This window comes from Macaca fascicularis, chromosome 14 (assembly GCF_037993035.2).
Source record: "Macaca fascicularis isolate 582-1 chromosome 14, T2T-MFA8v1.1".
NCBI lineage: Eukaryota > Metazoa > Chordata > Mammalia > Primates > Cercopithecidae > Macaca > Macaca fascicularis.
This window is the reverse complement of record NC_088388.1, coordinates 17,309,370-17,333,305: the sequence shown is the minus strand read 5'-3', so window position 1 is coordinate 17,333,305 and position 23,936 is coordinate 17,309,370. Positions and strand designations below refer to the sequence as shown.

General features: G+C 36.9%; 3 protein-coding genes across 4 annotated transcripts in view; 2 read left to right on the top strand and 1 right to left on the bottom strand.

Annotated features, from left to right (window-relative positions):
- OR5D3 (olfactory receptor family 5 subfamily D member 3) overlaps window positions 1-23,936 on the top strand; it is an 80,082-nt gene that overhangs the window by 9,563 nt on the left and 46,583 nt on the right. The window contains exon 2 of one of the 2 annotated variants that reach the window (XM_065528189.2): window positions 1,305-1,414. The exons of the other annotated variant lie outside the window; for it this stretch is intronic. The gene's annotated coding sequence lies outside the window, so the exon portion shown is untranslated. The remainder of the gene's footprint in view (window positions 1-1,304; window positions 1,415-23,936) is intronic. 2 annotated transcript variants of the gene reach the window in all.
- Window positions 14,783-16,334, bottom strand: LOC102122550 (olfactory receptor 4C11). Its single transcript, XM_065529695.2, is given in 2 exon segments — window positions 14,783-15,105; window positions 15,108-16,334. Coding segments are annotated over 2 exon segments (930 nt in total). The 5' UTR covers window positions 15,715-16,334.
- LOC107127268 (olfactory receptor 4P4-like) lies at window positions 18,640-19,571 on the top strand. The gene is given in 2 exon segments (XM_015434720.3): window positions 18,640-18,878; window positions 18,880-19,571. Coding segments are annotated over 2 exon segments (810 nt in total). The 5' UTR covers window positions 18,640-18,744; the 3' UTR covers window positions 19,556-19,571.

Below are 23,936 nucleotides of genomic sequence, written 5' to 3'. Positions count from 1 at the left end.
TTTTCCTTAGGGTGTATTTTTGTCATTCTTGTTGAAGATGAGTTGACCATATCTGCCTGGATTTATTTGCAGAGTCTCTATTCTGTTCCATTGGACTATATGTCTGGGTTTATGCTAGGGTCATACTGCTAAAATTAGTATAAGTTTTGTAAAATATTTTGAAGTCAAGAACTGTGGTATCTGCAGCTTTGTTCTTTCTATAGATTGTTCTCATTATTCTGGGTTCTTACGAGGTCTGCATGGATTTTAGAATATTTTTGTTCGTTTCTGTATAAAAAGCCACTGAAATTTTGATAGGGATTGGATTGAATCTGTTGGTCCCTTTGTTGTATGAACTGTTAACAATGTCAGGTCTTCCAATCTATGAACATAGGGTACCTTTTCATTTATTTATGTCTTCTTTAATTTTGTTCATCTATAATTTGTAGCTTTATAGCACAAGTCTTTCATCTCCTTGGTTAAGTTTATATCTACAAATTTTATTCTTGGCTGAGAATGGTGGTGCATTCCTGTAATCCTAGCACTTTGGGAGATTGAGGCGGGGTGATTCTTTAACCTCAGGAATTTGAGGCAAGCCTGGGCAATGTAGTGAGACCTTGTTTCTACCAAAAAAAAAAAAAAAAAAAAAAAAAAAAGGCTGGGTAGGGGGTGCATGCCAGTAGTCCCAGCTATGTGGGAGGCTGAGGCTGGAGGATGGCTTGAATCCAGGAGATTGAGGCTGCCATGAGCCATGATTGCACCACTGCACTCCAGTCTAGGCAACAGAGTGACACCTGTCTTACAAAAATAAAATAAAATAAAATAAAATAAAATAAAATAATTTTATTATTTTTGATGCTATCCTAAATGGGATTATTTTCTTAATATCCTTTTCAGTGACATTGTCATTAGTGTATAGAAATTCAACTAATTTTTGTATTTGATTTGTGTTCTGCAACTTTGCTGTATTTTTTGAGGTCTAACATGTTTGTATTTGTTTTTGTATTTTGTAATGTCATCTTTAAACAGGGATAATTGTGCTTCTTCTTTCCCATTTGCATGTCTTTTATTTCTTTAACTTGCCTAATTGCTCTGGCTAGTACTTTCAGTACTAATTTAAATATAAAAATAAATTTTTGAGAATGGACATTCTTGTCTTGTTTCAATGGATCTGGTCATTTTTAAATATGAGGTACTGTTATTTTATGTCAGACTCTCTCCTTTCAGAACATTTAATAATTGATTTTTAAAATTATTTTCATTTAGTTTTTTCGATATTCAATATTATCGAAATTATTTATCTTTATTTTTATTTTTTGAGACAGGGCTGGAGTCTAGGTTGGAGTGCAGTGGTGCTATCATAGCTCACTGCAGCCTTGAACTCCTGGACTCAGTGATATTTCTGCCTCATCCTACAGAGTAGCTGGGACTACAGGTATGAATCACCACAACTGGCTAACAATTTCTTTATGTATTTATATGCTCTGCTGTTGGGTGCAGATATAGTTAATTGTTACATCTCTTGGTGAATTAATCATTTGATCATTATATTAATAGAATTATCTTCTTTGTGTCTTTTCACAGTTTTTGACTAAAAGTTTATTTTGAGATATAAATATAGCTACCTCTGCTTTCTTTTGTTTTCCATTTGCATGGAATATTTTCTTCCATTCCTTCACTTTTAGTCTATGTGTGTTCTTACTAGTAAAATGAGCCTCTTATAGGAAGCATATAGTTGTATCTTGTTTTTTAATCCAATCAGTTGCTGTAAATGTTTTTACTGGAGAATGTAACTCATTTATATTTAAGGTAATTATCAATGGGTAAGAACTTACTACTCCCATTTATAATTTGTTTTCTGATTTTTTTTTTCAGATCTTTTGATTCTTTCTCTCTTGTTGTCTTCTTTTGTAGTTTGAAGGTTTTATGTGGTGGTGTGCTTTGAATTCTTTCTTTTCATGTTATGTGCAAATAATACAGGTTTTTGTTTTGTGGTTACGATGGGGCTTACATAAAATATCTTACCCTTATAACAGGATACTTTGCGCTGATAACAACTTGCTGCCTTTCATTGCATACAAAAACTCTATACTTTCATCCCATTCACCTTTTATGATTTTGATGTCAACATTTACATTTGTTTTTGTAATTTTTATGCCTTACCAATTTCTTGTAGCTACAGTTGTTTTCAATAGTTTTGTCTTTTAAACCTCAATTATGGATAAAATTTCTTTACACGCTAATCTTACAGCATTAGAGAATTCTGAGTATGAATTACTTATGCCATTGACATTTTTTTAGTTTCATATGTGTCATGCTATTAATTATCAGTCTTACAGTAATTCCTCTGAAGACCTCCTGGTGATGAACTTCCTTAACTTTTCTTTCTCTGGGAAAGTTTTTATTTCTCCTTTTGTTTCTGAAGAACAGCTTTGCCAGGTAAAGTATTCTTAGTTGACAGTTTGTTTGTTTGTTTTCAGCACGTTGAATATATAATCCCAATTTCTTCTTGCCTAAAGAGTTTCTGCTGAAAAATCTTCTGAAAGCTGTATTTGGGTTTCTTTGAATGTGAATTTTTAAAAATTTTTAAAATTCTTGCTGTTTTCAGTATTCTTTGTCTTTGATAAGTTGATAATGATTGTCTTGGTGAATTCCTCTCTCAGTTGAATTTGATTGGTGACCTCTAATCTTCCTGCACCTGGATGATGTTGGCTTTCCCCAGATTTGCAAAGTTTTAGCTATTATTTTCTTGAATACGTTTTCTGGATCTTTTGCTCTCTTTTCTTCATAAACTTCTTAAAATATAAATGATAGTTTGTCAGATTATGTCCCATGATTCCTGTAGGCCTTCTTTTTTGTTTTTCATTCTTTTTTATTTTTGCTCTTCTAATTGGATAGTTTCAGATGTCTTATCTTTGAGCTCACTGATTTTTTTCTTTTTTTTTTTCAAAACTGCTTTTGTAGCTTTCTATTGAATTTTTAAATGTAGTTATTCTTTATCTCTTGGAGTTTGATTTTCCTTTTACATTGTTTCTATTTCTTTGTAAAATCTTTCATTTTTCATTGTTTTCCAAATTTTTTTAAATTTTGTGTTTATGTTTTCTTAAAGTTCTCTGAACTTCTTTAAAAGGATTAGTTTGAATTCTTTTGTCAGTTGTTTCACAGATCTCCACTACTTCTGAGTCTATTATTAGAGATTTATTAGTTCCTTTTGTGGTGTCATGTTTACCTGACTTTTCATAATCTTTGTGTTCTTAGATTGATGCCAGTGCATTTGAGAAGATAACCACCTCTTCTAGCTTTTGAAGCTGTTCTTTGGCAGTGATAAACCTTTATTACTAGTCTAGTCTGTGTTTCTGGATGAGCTGGCTGGTAGCAACTCCAGACAGGCAGACCATGGTGTTGGGTTATCTAGTGCTGCTGGATAATGTTTTGTGCTCCGAGGTTAAATGATACTGATGGTTATGCTCCATGGACTGATGAGATCACTCTGACATCAAGCGGAGCTGATGATTGGCACTACAAACATCTCTGATTAGGCAAGGTGACAGGTTGTCTTTCCTAGATGCACCATGGTTGTTTGGAATCTGTAGTTTTGCAGAGCTGTGTGCTGGAATCTGAAACTGGGTGAGGTCGATGGGCTTGCTGTTAGGCTACACAAGTATGGCAGGGCCTAAAATTATGCTTGACATGTTTTGACTTGGGCTTGACTCTCAGCCTGGGGTGGTCTTAAGCAGAGTACTGAGGCTTGGTCAAGTCATGATGCAGCTGCTGGCGTTGAATGGGGGCAGAGGCTCCCTCCATGGATAACACTGACTTGCAGTTGGCTCCTGGGTTGAGGAAGATGTGAAAATGTGGCTTTCCTCAGTTCTCTGGTCCAAAAGGCTTTCTCAGACTCACTTTCGAGGTCTGGGATATTCGTGATAGTATTTTTTTGCCTCTGGATAGTTGCCGGTTGAATTTCTGTCATCGTCAGGGGAGTGAAAATGGGGAACTCCTATTATGCCGTGCTGCTAACATTACTTTCTGTGATCAACCTCTTTGTCTTTTTATTCTAACATTTTATTTACAATGTGTCTTTATGGCAATCTTTTTAGGTTCAATGTATTTGGAAAACTTTAAGCTTCTTCAATGTCAATTTTCATTTCCTCTTCTATGCAATGTATAAGAGTTTCTGTTGTCCCACATCCTTGTCAACATGTGGTGGTGGTATTATTTTGAATTTTGGCCATTCTAATAGGGGTATAGTTGTATCTCATTGTTTTAATTTGCAATTCCTTAATAACAGATACTGTTGAGCATGTTTTTTTATGCTTATTTACCCATGTATATTCCCCACTAATTTTACTTTGTTTTTACAACCCTGCCTCTCAACGGTGTCTTCTAAAAGTGTGTGTACAAAGCATGGTAGAAAATAGATGGGAAGGCAAGGGAAAAGAAGGTTAAAGAGGAAGGAAAATTTCACTAAGTATTCAGTAGTCCAATCAATTAACCAAAATTGTTCTTGTGGGACCTCAATATAAGTAGATTTTCAATAATATGTCTCTTCCACCTTGTGTCAGCATTGAGGTGAAATGAAGAATAGAGAAGGAAGCAGAAGAGTGAAAAGTAGAATACACTATTCCAGGTCATGTGCTATTAGCTATGTGTAAATGATAATCTAGAGTTTGTTCACCTCTTATCTCTGCTATTTTATTTTTATTTTTATTTTTATTTATTTATTTTTTTTTTATTTTTATTTTTTTTAGCAAAGCAAAGTTTACCTTTATTATTCATAAAGTTGATTGAAAGCTATGGCGTCTGCAGGCAGTGGCCTTCCTAGTACTGAGCCCTAGAATGACATTGACTGACTTATGAAGTCCTAGACTACCTGGACCTGCAGACCCCCCAACCATGCCAGAGTCTACTTTATGAAATGAATGGCATAAGGAATAGACCAGAATGTGTCATTCCTCTTTGCAGGTAGCAAGATTCATAGAAGGGGCTGGGCCAAGTAGGCTCAGTTTTGTTTTCTTCCCTCAACTTCAACAATCACTAGGAGACTTCCCTAGGGTGAGATCACAATGTTCTAACATTGTTTTCATTATTCAACAAATGTTTCTAACAAATGTTTTCATTATCCAACAATGTCTATGAAATGTATCTATATTACTACTGTTGCACTAATACATTCATTTTACATGCTCTGTAGTCTCCTATTTTTTTTTATTTTATTTTATTTTATTTTTATTTATTATTATTTTTTAAATTTATTTATTATTATTATACTTTAAGTTGTAGGGTACATGTGCATAACGTGCAGGTTTGTTACATATGTATACTTGTGCCATGTTGCTGTGCTGCACCCATCAACTCGTCATTTACATCAGGTATAACTCCCAATGCAATCCCTCCCCCCTCCCCCCTCCCCATGATAGGCCCCGGTGTGTGATGTTCCCCTTCCTGAGTCCGAGTGATCTCATTGTTCAGTTCCCACCTATGAGTGAGAACATGCGGTGTTTGGTTTTCTGTTCTTGTGATAGTTTGCTAAGAATGATGGATTCCAGCTGCATCCAAGTCCCTACAAAGGACTCAAACTCATCCTTTTTTATGGCTGCATAGTGTTCCATGGTGTATATGTGCCACATTTTCTTAATCCAATCTGTCACTGATGGACATTTGGGTTGATTCCAAGTCTTTGCTATTGTGAATAGTGCTGCAATAAACATACGTGTGCATGTGTCTTTATAGCAGCATAATTTATAATCCTTTGGGTATATACCCAGTAATGGGATGGCTGGGTCATATGGTACATCTAGTTCTAGATCCTTGAGGAATCGCCATACTGTTTTCCATAATGGTTGAACTAGTTTACAATCCCACCAACAGTGTAAAAGTGTTCCTATTTCTCCACATCCTCTCCAGCACCTGTTGTTTCCTGACTTTTTAATGATTGCCATTCTAACTGGTGTGAGATGGTATCTCATTGTGGTTTTGATTTGCATTTCTCTGATGGCCAGTGATGATGAGCATTTTTTCATGTGTCTGTTGGCTGTATGAATGTCTTCTTTTGAGAAATGTCTGTTCATGTCCTTTGCCCACTTTTTGATGGGGTTGTTTGTTTTTTTCTTGTAAATTTGTTTGAGTTCTTTGTAGGTTCTGGATATTAGCCCTTTGTCAGATGAGTAGATTGCAAAAATTTTCTCCCATTCTGTAGGTTGCCTGTTCACTCTGATGGTAGTGTCTTTTGCTGTGCAGAAGCTCTTTAGTTTAATGAGATCCCATTTGTCAATTTTGGCTTTTGCTGCCGTTGCTTTTGGTGTTTTGGACATGAAATCTTTGCCCATGCCTATGTCCTGAATGGTACTACCTAGGTTTTCCTCTAGGATTTTTATGGTATTAGGTCTAACATTTAAGTCTCTAATCCATCTTGAATTAATTTTCGTATAAGGAGTAAGGAAAGGATCCAGTTTCAGCTTTCTACTTATGGCTAGCCAATTTTCCCAGCACCATTTATTAAATAGGGAATCCTTTCCCCATTTCTTGTTTCTCTCAGGTTTGTCAAAGATCAAATGGCTGTAGATGTGTGGTATTATTTCTGAGGACTCTGTTCTGTTCCATTGGTCTATATCTCTGTTTTGGTACCAGTACCATGCTGTTTTGGTTACTGTAGCCTTGTAGTATAGTTTGAAGTCAGGTAGCGTGATGCCTCCAGCTTTGTTCTTTTGACTTAGGATTGTCTTGGAGATGCGGGCTCTTTTTTGGTTCCATATGAACTTTAAAGCAGTTTTTTCCAATTCTGTGAAGAAACTCATTGGTAGCTTGATGGGGATGGCATTGAATCTATAAATGACCTTGGGCAGTATGGCCATTTTCACGATATTGATTCTTCCTATCCATGAGCATGGTATGTTCTTCCATTTGTTTGTGTCCTCTTTGATTTCACTGAGCAGTGGTTTGTAGTTCTCCTTGAAGAGGTCCTTTACATCCCTTGTAAGTTGGATTCCTAGGTATTTGATTCTCTTTGAAGCAATTGGGAATGGAAGTTCATTCCTGATTTGGCTCTCTGTTTGTCTGTTACTGGTGTATAAGAATGCTTGTGATTTTTGCACATTAATTTTGTATCCTGAGACTTTGCTGAAGTTGCTTATCAGCTTAAGGAGATTTTGGGCTGAGACAATGGGGTTTTCTAAATATACAATCATGTCATCTGCAAACAGGGACAATTTGACTTCTTCTTTTCCTAACTGAATACCCTTGATTTCTTTCTCTTGCCTGATTGCCCTAGCCAGAACTTCCAACACTATGTTGAATAGGAGTGGTGAGAGAGGGCATCCCTGTCTTGTGCCAGTTTTCAAAGGGAATTTTTCCAGTTTTTGCCCATTCAGTATGATATTGGCTGTGGGTTTGTCATAAATAGCTCTTATTATTTTGAGGTACGTTCCATCAATACCGAATTTATTGAGCGTTTTTAGCATGAAGGGCTGTTGAATTTTGTCAAAAGCCTTTTCTGCATCAATTGAGATAATCATGTGGTTCTTGTCTTTGGTTCTGTTTATATGCTGGATTATGTTTATTGATTTGCGAATGTTGAACCAGCCTTGCATCCCAGGGATGAAGCCCACTTGATCATGGTGGATAAGCTTTTTGATGTGTTGCTGAATCTGGTTTGCCAGTATTTTATTGAGGATTTTTGCATCGATGTTCATCAGGGATATTGGTCTAAAATTCTCTTTTTTTGTTGTGTCTCTGCCAGGCTTTGGTATCAGGATGACGTTGGCCTCATAAAATGAGTTAGGGAGGATTCCCTCTTTTTCTATTGATTGGAATAGTTTCAGAAGGAATGGTACCAACTCCTCTTTGTACCTCTGGTAGAATTCAGCTGTGAATCCATCTGGTCCTGGACTTTTTTTGGTTGGTAGGCTATTAATTGTTGCCTCAATTTCAGAGCCTGCTATTGGTCTATTCAGGGATTCAACTTCTTCCTGGTTTAGTCTTGGAAGAGTGTAAGTGTCCAGGAAATTATCCATTTCTTCTAGATTTTCCAGTTTATTTGCGTAGAGGTGTTTATAGTATTCTCTGATGGTAGTTTGTATTTCTGTGGGGTCGGTGGTGATATCCCCTTGATCATTTTTAATTGCGTCGATTTGATTCTTCTCTCTTTTCTTCTTTATTAGTCTGGCTAGTGGTCTGTCAATTTTGTTGATCTTTTCAAAAAACCAACTCCTGGATTCATTGATTTTTTGGAGGGTTTTTTGTGTCTCTATCTCCTTCAGTTCTGCTCTGATCTTAGTTATTTCTTGCCTTCTGCTAGCTTTCGAATGTGTTTGCTCTTGCTTCTCTAGTTCTTTTAATTGCGATGTTAGAGTGTCAATTTTACATCTTTCCTGCTTTCTCTTGTGGGCATTTAGTGCTATAAATTTCCCTCTACACACTGCTTTAAGTGTGTCCCAGAGATTCTGGTATGTTGTATCTTTGTTCTCATTGGTTTCAAAGAACATCTTTATTTCTGTCTTCATTTCGTTATGTACCCAGTAGTCATTCAGGAGCAGGTTGTTCAGTTTCCATGTAGTTGAGCGGTTTTGAGTGAGTTTCTTAGTCCTGAGTTCTAGTTTGATTGCACTGTGGTCTGAGAGACAGTTTGTTATAATTTCTGTTCTTGTACATTTGCTGAGGAGTGCTTTACTTCCAATTACGTGGTCAATTTTGGAGTAAGTATGATGTGGTGCTGAGAAGAATGTATATTCTGTTGATTTGGGGTGGAGAGTTCTATAGATGTCTATTAGGTCTGCTTGCTGCAGAGATGAGTTCAATTCCTGGATATCCTTGTTAACTTTCTGTCTTGTTGATCTGTCTAATGTTGACAGTGGAGTGTTGAAGTCTCCCATTATTATTGTATGGGAGTCTAAGTCTCTTTGTAAGTCTCTAAGGACTTGCTTTATGAATCTGGGTGCTCCTGTATTGGGTGCATATATATTTAGGATAGTTAGCTCTTCCTGTTGAATTGATCCCTTTACCATTATGTAATGGCCTTCTTTGTCTCTTTTGATCTTTGATGGTTTAAAGTCTGTTTTATCAGAGACTAGTATTGCAACCCCTGCTTTTTTTTGTTCTCCATTTGCTTGGTAAATCTTCCTCCATCCCTTTATTTTGAGCCTATGTAAGTCTCTGCGTGTGAGATGGGTCTCCTGAATACAGCAGACTGATGGGTCTTGACTCTTTATCCAGTTTGCCAGTCTGTGTCTTTTAATTGGAGCATTTAGTCCATTTACATTTAAGGTTAATATTGTTATGTGTGAACTTGATCCTGCCATTATGATATTAACTGGTTATTTTGCTCATTAGTTGATGCAGTTTCTTCCTAGCCTCGATGGTCTTTACATTTTGGCATGTTTTTGCAATGGCTGGTACCGGTTGTTCCTTTCCATGTTTAGTGCTTCCTTCAGGATCTCTTGTAAGGCAGGCCTAGTGGTGACAAAATCTCTAAGCATTTGCTTATCTGTAAAGGATTTTATTTCTCCTTCACTTATGAAACTTAGTTTGGCTGGATATGAAATTCTGGGTTTAAAATTCTTTTCTTTAAGAATGTTGAATATTGGCCCCCACTCTCTTCTGGCTTGTAGAGTTTCTGCTGAGAGATCTGCTGTTAGTCTGATGGGCTTCCCTTTGTGGGTAACCCGACCTTTCTCTCTGGCTGCCCTTAAGATTTTTTCCTTCATTTCAACTTTGGTGAATCTGGCAATTATGTGTCTTGGAGTTGCTCTTCTCGAGGAGTATCTTTGTGGCGTTCTCTGTATTTCCTGGATTTGAATGTTGGCCTGCCCTACTAGGTTGGGGAAGTTCTCCTGGATGATATCCTGAAGAGTGTTTTCCAACTTGGTTCCATTTTCCCCCTCACTTTCAGGCACCCCAATCAGACGTAGATTTGGTCTTTTTACATAATCCCATACTTCTTGCAGGCTTTGTTCGTTTCTTTTTCTTCTTTTTTCTTTTGGTTTCTCTTCTCACTTCATTTCATTCATTTGATCCTCAATCGCTGATACTCTTTCTTCCAGTTGATCGAGTCGGTTACTGAAGCTTGTGCATTTGTCACGTATTTCTCGTGTCATGGTTTTCATCTCTTTCATTTCGTTTAGGACCTTCTCTGCATTAATTACTCTAGCCATCAATTCTTCCACTTTTTTTTCAAGATTTTTAGTTTCTTTGCGCTGGGTACGTAATTCCTCCTTTAGCTCTGAGAAATTTGATGGACTGAAGCCTTCTTCTCTCATCTCGTCAAAGTCATTCTCCGTCCAGCTTTGATCCGTTGCTGGCGATGAGCTGCGCTCCTTTGCCGGGGTAGATGCGCTCTTATTTTTTGAATTTCCAGCTTTTCTGCCCTGCTTTTTCCCCATCTTTGTGGTTTTATCTGCCTCTGGTCTTTGATGTTGGTGATGTACTGATGGGGTTTTGGTGTAGGTGTCCTTCCTGTTTGATAGTTTTCCTTCTAACAGTCAGGACCCTCAGCTGTAGGTCTGTTGGAGATTGCTTGAGGTCCACTCCAGACCCTGTTTGCCTGGGTATCAGCAGCAGAGGCTGCAGAAGATAGAATATTTCTGAACAGCGAGTGTACCTGTCTGATTCTTGCTTTGGAAGCTTCCTCTCAGGGGTGTACTCCTCCCTGTGAGGTGTGGGGTGTCAGACTGCCCCTAGTGGGGGATGTCTCCCAGTTAGGCTACTCAGGGGTCAGGGACCCGCTTGAGCAGGGAGTCTGTCCCTTCTCAGATCTCAACCTCCTTGTTGGGAGATCCACTGCTCTCTTCAAAACTGTCAGACAGAGTCGTTTGCGTCTGTGCAGAGGTGTCTGTGTGTCTTAGTTTACTGTGCCCTGTCCCCAGAGGTGGAGTCTACAGAGACAGGCAGGTTTCCTTGAGCTGCTGTGAGCTCCACCCAGTTCGAGCTTCCCAGCAGCTTTGTTTACCTACTTAAGCCTCAGCAATGGCGGGCGCCCCTCCCCCAGCCTCGCTGCTGCCTTGCCGGTAGATCACAGACTGCTGCGCTAGCAACGAGGGAGGCTCCGTGGGTGTGGGACCCTCCCGGCCAGGTGTGGGATATGGTCTCCTGGTGTGCCTGTTTCCTAAAGCGCAGTATTGGGGTGGGAGTTACCCGATTTTCCAGGTGTTGTGTGTCTCAGTTCCCCTGGCTAGGAAAAGGGACTCCCTTCCCCCTTGCGCTTCCCAGGTGAGGCAATGCCTCGCCCTGCTTCAGCTCTCGCTGGTCGGGCTGCAGCAGCTGACCAACTCCGATCGTCCGGCACTCCCCAGTGAGATGAACCCAGTACCTCAGTTGAAAATGCAGAAATCACCGGTCTTCTGTGTCGCTCGCGCTGGGAGTTGGAGACTGGAGCTGCTCCTATTCGGCCATCTTGCTCCGCCCCCCATCTCTGCTATTTTAAACCTTAGTTACATGCCAGACACCAACTTAAATTGATGTCCCTTTGCCCCACTTTATGATTATCTCTTATACGCTCACATCAGAAGGATGCTCCTCTCTTTCCTTTACATATGGACTATTTAAAGTTGATGATGCAAATGTGCAGATACGGGAACATGTTCCATAAAGACTCCCTCTTTTTATTTTAAAGTGATACCAGTGCATTTAAAATTCTCTTAGGTTTTTATTTAATCCTATTAAAACAAAACTTGACTGTGTTATTTTGAGTTAAACTTTATTTCCAATTATAAATTACATTCTTTGAAAACAAAAGAAAAACATTGTTAATAAATATGGGTGGTTTATATTAATAAAAAACATAGATTTAAATTAATTTTTTGAAAAATCTATTTTATTATGAAAGCTCATATTAAATTTGTTATTTTAAGTTCTTTAGGAATATTATTTTCTTTAATTTTGATGACAAGCCAATAAAATAGAAACTATTTTAACTTTTGATTTACAGATAAAAATTAGGCCTAAGATTTCACATATTTTTCTTAAAGTTACAAGGCTGTAAATTGGCAAAGCCAGGATTTGGATTTATGTAGTGTGATTCTAGGGTACATACTACTCTATTCATCATATTCCACCACCCATCTTAAAGTTAAAAAAAGTTCAGTTCATAATCACTGCATCAACTTCCTAATACTTTTTATATTTTTGGCCATTTGAAAAGATGTTTCAATTAAGATTTTTTACTAACATAGGAGACATATAGAACTGAGTTAAAACCTTAATGCTGTTACTTCTTAGCAAGACAATCTCAAGGTAGTAATTTGTTCAGTTCTCCAAACTTTAGATTTTTCACTTCAAAATTTAATTTTTCAATATAAATAACAAACTTGGTATTATTTTAGTGAGACACAAGTATAATAAAAACAAAGAGTTTGGACACATTTAGACACTGCTTGTTCCTGAAATGAAGAGATAATCAGAATTTACACTTTTTCTTTTAGGTCAATCACTTTTGAGGGAGGATGGTCATTCCAAAATTACCCATCGAATGGATACGGTGTTGAAGAACTTTTAAAATATTTTATCTTTATTTTCCATTTTGATTTGACTAATAGTACTTCTACAATACACAAAACATTTAAATATTCTTCCCCTGTATAGCTTCTTCTTATTCTATTTTCCAATCCTTATTTATTTATATTTTAATTTATCCTTTTCTTTTTTTTTTCCTGTGCCTGTGCTTACCCATATACCTTTTTTCTAAACTTTTAATGTTCAATTATTTATCTGCAATGCAAATCAACATTAAGGCCTTTATAGGGTATGTGTGTGCATATGTGTGTTCGTGTATGTACGTGTGTTGTTGTGAAGGATATTAGATAAGTTAATAATGGAATCATTAAGTTTCCACTGTCTATTAAATATATGGCCTTCCTTGTGTATGATATGTCAACTTTGGGACACTAGTGCTAACACTGGAAACATTACATCACCGAAAACGAAGTGAAGTGAGCTCATAAAACACTCACGTTATTTAACTGAATTTATTTTATTTATTTATTTATTTATTTATTTGAGACAGTGTCTTGCTCTGTCACACAGGCTGGAGTGCAGTGGTGCGACCTCGGCTCACTGCAAGCTCCGCCTCCTGGGTTCACGCCATTCTCCTGCCTTAGCTGGGACTACAGACGCCCGCCACCAGGCCCGGCTAATTTTTTTTTTTGTTTTTTTGTTTTTTTTTTTTTTTTGTATTTTTAGTAGAGACGGGGTTTCACCGTGTTAGCCAGGGTGGTCTCGACCTCCTGACCTCGTGATCCGCCCGCCTCGGCCTCCCAAAGTGCTGGGATTACAAGCGTGAGCCACCGCACCCGGCCAATTGAATTTATTTTAAATTTATCTTTGACAGGAGAACATAATTTCAATTGGTAATATTTTTTCATTAAATAATGATAAATAAGGTTAAAAATGAAGTGGAATCTGATAACAGTTATTAAAGATGTGGTACACTTTATTGCACTGAAATAGATGAATATTAAAAGTCCATAATGGCCAGGCGCGGTGGCTCATGCCTGTAATCCCAGCACTTTGGGAGGCCGAGGCGGGCGGATCACAAGGTCAGGAGCTGGAGACCATCCTGGCTAACACGGTGAAACTCCATCTCTACTGAAAATACAAAAAATTAGCTGGGCGCGGTGGCGAGTACCTGTAGTCCCAGCTACTCGGTAGGCTGAGGCAGGAGAATGGCGTGAACCCGGGAGGCGGAGCTTGCAGTGAGCCGAGATTGCGCCACTGCACTCCAGCCTGGGCAACAGAGCGAGATTCCATCACACACACACACACACACACACACACACACACACACAAAAGTCCATAATATAAACATCTAAAGTGCAGTGTTTTACCTGCTGTACTCACTCTGGGCATGAAAATTCCCTTGCCACTTCTAACCTGTGAATCTATGCAGCCCCAATTATTAGGACAGAATAAATAGAGAGGTAACTTCCTATAGCAGTAGTAGTTTCTCCCTAAAACCACTAGAGACAAGTGTCCTGAGTGTTTTCTGAATTCCTATGACAATTTTATTTATTTCATTGACATCACCCAACTTTAAACACAATAGATCATACCATTTTTGGTTTCAACCATGTTCTACCCTTCTGCACTTCAGGCTCAGGAAATATGTTGTACCTGCAGTATATTAGCCTCTGACTCAAAAATATAGAACTTTCTAAATACAAAGTAGTGATAAAATGTAAATGGACATCTTGATATAGTGAGTTAGTTCCTTTGCCCTAGAAGTGTTCAGGAGGAAGCTTGATACCTTATTGTAAATGCATTATAGAAGGAATTTGTTATTTCTTTGTGGGTGCTCACAAATTTGAACACTTGTGATTGTATAAATGTCTTTTTATTAAACCAGTGTAGACAGAGTTGTGATGTGTAGTTCACAATCAGCAATGGCAGAATTGAGCTGTTAGGAAAAGGAGGAGCCAAATTGAAGATTTCAGGGAGTTTATCAGTCTATGGTCAAAAGTACAGGAAAGAAGTAAGAAAATCAGATGCATTAGATTAGAATGCATAGAGATAGTCAGGTTTACACCTTAGAAAATGCATGACTGGAAAGGAAGATAATCTGAAAAGAAAAGACTATTGGTCCATAATCACCTTAATTAATCTATACTCTATCTAGTTCTGGCACAAAAGACAATGTCTTGGTAGTCGTAGCTCCTGTTCACTAGAAAACATAGGAACCCACAAACTTAGATATGATGTATATTATTCCCACGACATTCAGGTACTTTCCTATTTGATATCTATACTTACTCAGTTAAATCATGATTTGACTGAATAAATCATGATTTGACTGAATAAGTAATCAGGCCAGGCCCTCAATTTATCCTTTGTTTTCTGAAATAATTTTGCCATGCCATAACTGTCTCATGGCATTTTTCACTTCTGCATTTCTCAGTGTGTAGATGAGTGGATTGAGAAAGGGTGTTCCAATAGTATAAAATACCACCACCATCTTATCCATGGGGAAAGTGGTTGGGGGGCGTGTATATATGAATATGCATGGGCCAAAGAATAAGATGACTACAATTACGTGAGAAGTGCAAGTGGAGAGAGCCTTTTTCCTCCCTTCTGCACTGCGGTTTCTCAGTGAATGCAAGATGACAATATATGAAATTATCAAAATCATGAAACCAGTTGAGCAACTGCCCCACTGTTAGACACCAACAGCAGGTTGATCATGTAAGTGTCCATGCAGGCAAGTTTCAACAAGGGCTGCAAATCACAGCAATAATGATCAATCAAATTGGGTCCACAGAAAGGCAACCTTAAGGCCAGGATAATCTGAGCCATAGAGTGTATAAAAGACCCTATCCAGGCAAGAACAATCAGGATGATGCAGACCTGCTGGCTCATGATGGTTGGGTAACGCAAGGGCTTACAAATGGCCACATAGTGATCAACAGCCATGAGGATGAGGACAAAGATCTCCATGCAGCCAAATAAATGTAGCCCAAAGACTTGTGTCATGCACTCATTGTAGGATATAATTTTCTCTGCAGAGAGAGCATCCACAATTAATCTAGGGGCTGTGGAAGTTGAAAAACAAGAATCAGCAATGGACAAATAAAATAGGAAGAAGTACATGGGGCTTCCTAGTGTCCGGCTGGACTTGATGGTCACAAAAATGAGCATATTCCCCACTACAGTTCCCATATAGAAAATTAAGAATATTACAAACACTAGTTTCTGCTTCAAGGGATCCTGTGTTAATCCTAACAGTATGAATTCAGTCACACTGTGATTTTGCTGCATTGTTTCAGTTGATGTGAAGGAACCACAGATAGGAAATAGTTAATCTGCAAAGGAAGAAAAAAAGGAAATAAACGCTCGATTTGGAGGTCAAATACATATTCTTAGCAATGAAATTGCAACTTTCCAATGGGTTATTATTGACAAATCTGTGTATTTTTTCTTAGTAAAATGAATTCATAGTAACTATTCAATATATTTACCAAGTTACTTTTTTTTTTTTTTTTTTTGGAGACATAGTGTCACACTCTCCTCTAGGCCGGACTGCAGTGGCATGACACAATTACACATGAAAATAATACAATGAGAAATAGAAAAATAACTTAAAAACAAATGATTTTTCAAACAAAGTAAACATTAGTTTAGAGGGTTGGTATGAGTAGGTATCTTTCTGAGCTGAATGTGTTTCTTTAGCTTATAGCCAGGAATAATAAATATTTTGTACTCTGTTGCAATAACAGAAGAAAATGTACATTACTTGCTTCAATAGGCTTTCACATTATTTGAACCTGATAGTACCATTATAATATATTTACTTAGTAAATATACTGATCATTCTAATAATGATTATTTAAATACTTCAGAATACCTTCCTCAATAAAATTTACATGTATGTGGGCGAGCACATGTACGCACACGCGTGCACACACACACAGAGAATAAACATAAAATTTTTGCACTGAGCAAAATGTCAGTCATTCCAGCCCAACATGAGAATTATTTTAACCTCTTGCCTTGACTATCTTTATTTCCTTTTAATTTACCTCTGAAAATTTTCTAATTCTTTTCAGCTCCAAATTCATCCTTTATTATTCAACTTTGCACTGCTTTGTTATATTGTGTTGTCCAAAGTTAAATTCTTCCCTCTTTCATTATTCTTCTGGGTTCTTCAAAAAGTTTTCTTAAGAGACAAGTAGATACTGAGACTAAAATGAGGAAAAAAGTGGAAGAATACTTGACATATATATCAGGACATTCTTTCAAATTTCAGTTTTACAGGAAAGCATCAGTGACTTAGAAAATGAGATCTATGTGCTCCGAGTCAGGACTGAAACTTTCAATAGAATTTTTAGTTTGTATGTTCTTGAGAATCCCATATCCTGACTGCAAGAAAGAGAAGTTAAATATATATAGAGAATTAATATTTATTTGCATATATCAAATATTGAACAAATTGTTCCATATACCTTTTCACATATATATTCCACATGGTAACACAGTAAAAAATTAAAAGGGAAGTGCCTATATGATAAAATACATTTACAACACATATGCCGGACAAAAGCATAACTTTTTCAAATGTAAATGGATTTCACAGATAAGTTTCTGAAAAACATGACACAAATGAACATTAGGAAAACAACCCATCTTAAAAGAGATTGTTCTCCTTATGGTAAAGAGTATGCCTCTGGAAAGATGCTCAATTTCATTCACAGTTAAATACATTCAAATTAAAATTCCAGTTAGGTAAATTTCACCTATAAGGCTAATAAAGTAATCCTTTTGCTGAATGTCTTAACAAATAGTCTTGACGAAGGTGTGGGACACAGTCAACCCTACAAACTTTTGGTGGGAATGTAAGTGGGTGCAACCTTCTAGGAAGTGACTTCAGTATCTATAATATGACAACTGCATATAGAAATTGATCCAGTTATTCTGTTTCCTACAGACACACTCATTCATAGAAAGAAGGACAATCATTTTGCCTTAGATGGTAGCAAGAGATAGGAAACAACTTTATGCCCCTCGGAAGGGACATTAAAGAATCAAGGATGATATTTTTATGCAACCATTAATTAGAATGAAGCAGATACATATATCTGTGTGTTTATACACGCGCACACACACACAGAAAATGGTCCCTGACATATGGTGTAAATTGAAATGTAAGAGATTAATACTGCATGCTTAGAATTGTAACATTTTCCTTAACATCAGTTACAGTCATTACTACACACACCTCCATATTTAAATACATGAATTATAGTAGAAGAGTATGAAAAAACTTTAATGACTCTGAGTGGGGAAATTGCATTCTTGGCATTAAAGATGGGAGAAAGACCTACTTTAAAAAATATTCACTTTGGTAATATTTGACCATGTGTCATAATAATGCTACATCAAAAATAATGCTTTAAAAGCTTTACCTTGGGAGATGGGTTGTTATTCACCTTGTGATGGCATGTCACTGAGTCATCACAACTGCCTTCTGTTGTAGTCAGGTATTCTAGTGGTATTCTTAGGGCTACATTAAGTTTCACAAATTTGAGTAAGTCAGATATAGCAGTAGTGTTGAAACTCAGTGCTCTGTAAATACAACATATGCAGACACACTGTCACTAACTGGAGATTCACTTCCTGTATTGAAAGTTTGTGAAAGCTCTTTAGCAAACAGAAATAAAAAATTGTATTTGTCTTCTCTTAAGTATTATAAAAAGACACACACACACACACACACACACACACACACACACACACACACGTATCTCCAGAATAGATGAATAAGCAGAAATAAATAGATATAAATAGACATCATTACACATTTTTATAGTACTATATATTAGAATGAAGCAACATAAGAAAGAGTATCTTTATCTGTTCACTGCTAAATTTCAGTATTTATGAAAAAGTAGGTTTTTGATAAATATCTGTTGAATGAATCAAAAGATTAAAAGAAATTCCTATAGATCCAAATCATTAATGTTTTATACTATTTTATACTGAGTTGCCATTAAGGAGAAGGAAGACAGCATCATACCATGAGAGACATCATCACTTTCATGGAGCACTTCCTGGAACACCCCAATAGATTTTATTTCTGTTTGTTTATTTATTCATTTTGTTACTGCTCCTTGCAGAGCGGGGCTACCCTTAGGCAGTTTGTCCAGAGTAGCCTGTTTCTGTTTAATTATCTCCTACCCACGTCTACCAACAGCTCTTACCTGGTAGTGCCCATTTCCATCAAGATATGCTGTGCATGATTTTTATTCCCATCTTTTCACTTTAGATTGTAAAGCACTTCTAGAAAAGTCCATGAATTTCCCCACCTTCCACCAGTGCACCCAGCTCATTCACCAACCCATGTATTTCTTCCTCAATTACCTCTCACTCTCTGACCTTTGCTACACATCCACAGTGACCCCCAAATTAATGGCTGACTTACTGATAGACCATTTCTTATAATAACTGCATGACACAACTCTTTACCACCCATTTTTTCGGAGGCATAGAGATCTTCATTCTCACAAGGATGGCCTATGACCGCTATGTGGCCATCTGCAAGCCCCTGAACTACACCACCATCATGAGCAGGCAAAGGTGTGACACAATCATCATAGTCTGTTGTACTGGGGGGTTTATACACTCTGCCAGTCAGTTTCTTCTCACCATCTTTGTACCGTTTTGTGGCCCAAATGAGATAGATCACTACTTCTGTGATGTGTATCCTTTGCTGAAATTGGCTTGTTCTAATATACACATGATAGGTCTCTTAGTCATTGCTAATTCGGGCTTAATTGCTTTGGTGACATTTGTTGTCTTGATGTTGTCTTACGTTTTTATATTGTATACCATCAGAGCATATTCTGCAGAGAGCCGCAGCAAAGCTCTTTCCACTTGCAGTTCTCATGTAATGGTTGTAGTCCTGTTTTTTGCACCTGCAATATTCATTTACATTAGACCGGTCACAACGTTCTCAGAAGATAAAGTGTTTGCCCTTTTTTATACCATCATTGCTCCCATGTTCAACCCTCTCATCTACAATCTGAGAAACAGGGAGATGAAGAACACCATGAGGAAAGTGTGGTGTTGTCAAATACTCCTGAAAGGAAATGAACTTTTCTGAATTGTTTCTGCTTTTCATGCCATGGTTCCCTGAGACCACACTGATGAGTGAGAAAGATTCACTCTCATCATGCTCTTGTCCTTGTTGTTTGGAGGGAAAAGTGAGCAAACAGGAAGCATATCCCTTCTGGGATTTTATACTTCTGCATTGACGTCTCTTTTTTTTTTTTTTTTTTTTGAGACGGAGTCTCACTTTGTCGCCCAGGCTGGAGTGCAGTGGCCGGATCTCAGCTCACTGCAAGCTCCGCCTCCCAGGTTCACACCATTGTCCTGCCTCAGCCTCCCGAGTAGCTGGACTACAGGCATTGACGTCTCTTTAACCAGTTGAACATTATTCTTATCCATACTCTCCTCCGCCTTTCTTAATCATTACGATTGTGCTCATGTGATATGAAATAACCAGAAAATTTCTTTAAAATACGGATTACATGGCGTTGTGTAGAAAAAATAAAATAGACTATGCATTTCATGCCTTAAACTGCCAAGAAAATGAATGAAATATTACCTTCAACTTTTTGCATTTGTGCTGAAGTCTAAACAAAAAAATGCATATATTGCCTGTGTACAGCTCATGAACTTTTGCAGATTGAGCATGATTGTGTAATCAGCAACTGGATTAAGAGACAGAAGTATCAGCACATCAGAGGTCCTCCTTATTTCTGTTTATTATTAATACCTCCCAAAGTTAACCACAATATTTATTTCTAAATATTGTAGTATTGTAATCCCAGCACTTTGGGAGGCTGAGGTGGGTGGATCACGAGATCAGGAGTTCGAGACTAGCCTGACCAAGATGATGAAACCCTGTCTCTTCTAAAATTACAAAAATTAGCCGGGCGCAGTGGGAACACCTTTAATCCCAGCTACTCGGGAGGCCGAGGCAGGAGAATAGCTTGAACTGGGGAGGCGGAGGTTGCAGTGAGCTGACATCATGCCACTGCACTCTAGCTTGGGTGACAGAGCAAGACTCCATCTCAAATGATGATGATGATAATAATAATAATAATAATGTTTTTATCTGTTCTTGTACTTTGAAGAATAAGAGTGATATAGATTTTGCTGCTGAATGCGTGCCTTCTCAGTATTTCAGTTGTGAGTCATTTCTCACGTTGGCAAGTTTTCTGATTGTTTTCATTAATGTATACAGTATCTTATCATGTGAATATATAATGATTAATTTATCCATTCCCTTGTTGCCAGGCATTTGGGTGGTTTCCCATTTAGGGTTATTATGTATAGTGCTGCTTTGAACATTTTGAAACGTATTTTTCAGTGAATATATGTCTTTTATTATTTCATTATGCTTTATAATGTAATTAAAACAATTTTAAGAAAGTAGTACTATATTTGTATTCATATCTTTCATAATATATTACCGATATAAATGAAAGATATTAATTGAAAAAATAATTAGCCATAGAAAAACACTAAGTGAAATAAAAGATTTAGAAATAAATATGTGAAATAGCTTACACTTCTAGGATCCACACAGTGGGATACGAGATAAGCTGATTAATGCAAACCTGTCTGTGAATCACAGGAAAAAAGGATGAATGCTCTTAGAATGGTAGTTTACACAATGAAGCTTAGAAAAACTTCCAGGGATGCAGCATTAGATTATGATAGCAAGATTAACACAGAAGTATCACCACTGAAAAATGTTATCAAATAGAATATTCATTGTAGCATATGAAGTCACTTGCCATATTAAATGAAACTGGAAAAATTCTGTATTTAGCTTCTAAGAAGGAAAAATAATGTACTTCACTGAACTCCCAATAAGGGCAGTGATGCCAAATGAAGAAGGCGTGCTATGAGTTTATGCTAACACTGGACTGTCACACACACACTCAGACACATACACACGTGTGTGCAGACATCTAATGCAAAAAATAAAGTCTTTTCAGGAATTTATATTTAAGGCACAGTTGAAATAAATCTGCTCATATAGAAAACCAAAAATTAAAAGAAGAAAAAATTTGCTCAAGAGCAAATGATCACACAATAAAAATGACTGAATATAGGAGGAAATCAGGTTGGAAACAGCTATGCCAGAGCACAGCATACAAGCATACAAAGACGGGATTTATTGTAGTTAATGAACACAAAACATAATATAAATCTTTATTGTATAAAATAGAAAATGATTTTAAAGTCAAATTACATTTAGTTTAAAAATTTTCTGGGCTGTTAGATAACAAAATAACTTCAATAAATAAATAAAATGATATTTTTATTAGAAACTCAGTGGATAAAACATAGTAGTGTTTCCTAGTGAATTCCGGATATCAACAAATTTACTCAAAACAAAGGAGAGAGAGACAAAGATATGGAAAAAGTTAAAGGGATATTAACAGACCTTAGAAATGGAATAAAAGGGAGCAACATATGTCTACCAGACTTCAGGATTTATAAAATAGTGAGAAAATACATTTAAAGAGATAATAATTGACAATTTCCAGAACTATGAGAAATATTTAGAAAAAAATTACAACAAAGTAAAAGAGTTGCTCTCTAAAAGAGCCCTACAAAATATTACTTCTAATTAATAATAATTTGAAACACGGGGCCAGGTGCGGTGACTCACGCCGGCAATCCCAGCACTTTGGGAGGCCAAGGCGGGCAGATCGCCTGAGGTCAGGAGTTAGAGACCAGCCTGACCAACATGGAGAAACCCCGTCTCTACTAAAACTGCAAGATTCGCTGGGCGTGGTAGTGCGTGCCGGTAACCCCAGCTACTCGGGAAGCTGAGGCAGGAGAATCACTTCAACCTGAGAGGTGGAGGTTGCAGTGAGCTGAGATCGCACCATTGCACTCCAGTCTGGGCAACAAGAGCCAAACTCCGTCTTAAATAAATAAATAAATAAATAAATAAAATAATTCAAAACACAGAAAGACTACAAGCCAGAAGAAAATAGAATTACATTTTTAAAATGCCAAATGTAAAATATTATCCTTGAATTCCATAGTTTTTCAAGAAAAGTGAAGTGGGGAGTCTTCAGTAGAATAAAACAAAATAAACCGCAATTTAAAAATGACCAAGAATTTACTATACAGAGACACTCACTTAAAGTAGTTGTAAATATTAATTTTTATTAAGAGGAAAGATGTTCCAAGAAGGAAAATTTAAAATCCAGGAAGGAATAGTGAATCAGGAAAATACTAACCTTATTTGTAAACTGAGATATTGTGTTAAAAATATTAAACATGTCTAATATATAGAAGATGAAAAATAGAAGCAAGAACGAAAAACGTAGACCACAACATCATGTAAATTGAAAAGAAGTATTGCTTAGTAGGAGAGAAAAGATACTGATTAAATTCAGGCTTGGTAATAATAATGTACAGTTATGATTTTTTGAGTAATTACTAAAATTGCGGGAGAGGAAAAGAGACAAAGAAATGTATTATTATTATTTTTTGAGACAGACTCTCACTCTATCACCAGGCTGGAGTGCAGTGGTGCAATCTGGGTACATTGCAACCTCTGCCTCCCGGGTTCAAGCGATTCTCCTGCCTCAGCCTCCTGAGTAGCTGGGACTACAGGCGTGCACCACCACGCCCAGCTAATTTTTGTATTTTCAGTAGAGACAGGGTTTCACCACATTGGCCAGGCTAGTTTTGAACTCCTGACCTTATGATCTGCCTGCCTCGGCCTCCCAAAGTGCTGGGATTACAGGCATGACCCACCGCACCCTGCCAGAAATGCATTTTTAAAAAGAAACAATATCATTCCAAATAAAAGGCAAGAAAATAGGAAGGAAACATAAAAATTGGGCAGAAACAAAAATAAAAGCAAAAAATGATCATACAAGCCAATTAAAATATACAAGTTAAAACAAAATTAACAAAATGAAGTAAATTCTTCAACAGAATAATGAAAATTATCATAAAGGTTTAAAATACAGTTTGTCAAATGTGCTTTCACAGAAGATGCACCTAAACCATTGATTACACATACGCACAAAAGTGAAACTGAAAGCATGAAAAGGATAAAACAGGCAAATATGTTAGCATTCGAAGCAATATTGATTATTATGTTTTAAATAATTAAATATTAATCGAATTTGCAAGATAGAAACATTTACAAATTCTAACTTCACATGGATGGAGAAGGATAGACAGAATTTGATCCAAAACCATCAAATGATCCAAAGCAGCATTAACAGACATACATAGAACAGTATAGTCAACAACTAAATCAAAGGAATTTATCGTATTTTATAGTTAATTCTTCCACAGAATAATTCATTATAATTAACCTGCCACAAATAAATTCTTCATCAGCATCGAATAATCCACACCCCAATCTAGATCTGGGTTTTATACCCTTTACAAAAATTACCTTAAAATAGATAATTTTACTCATCTAAATAACTGAG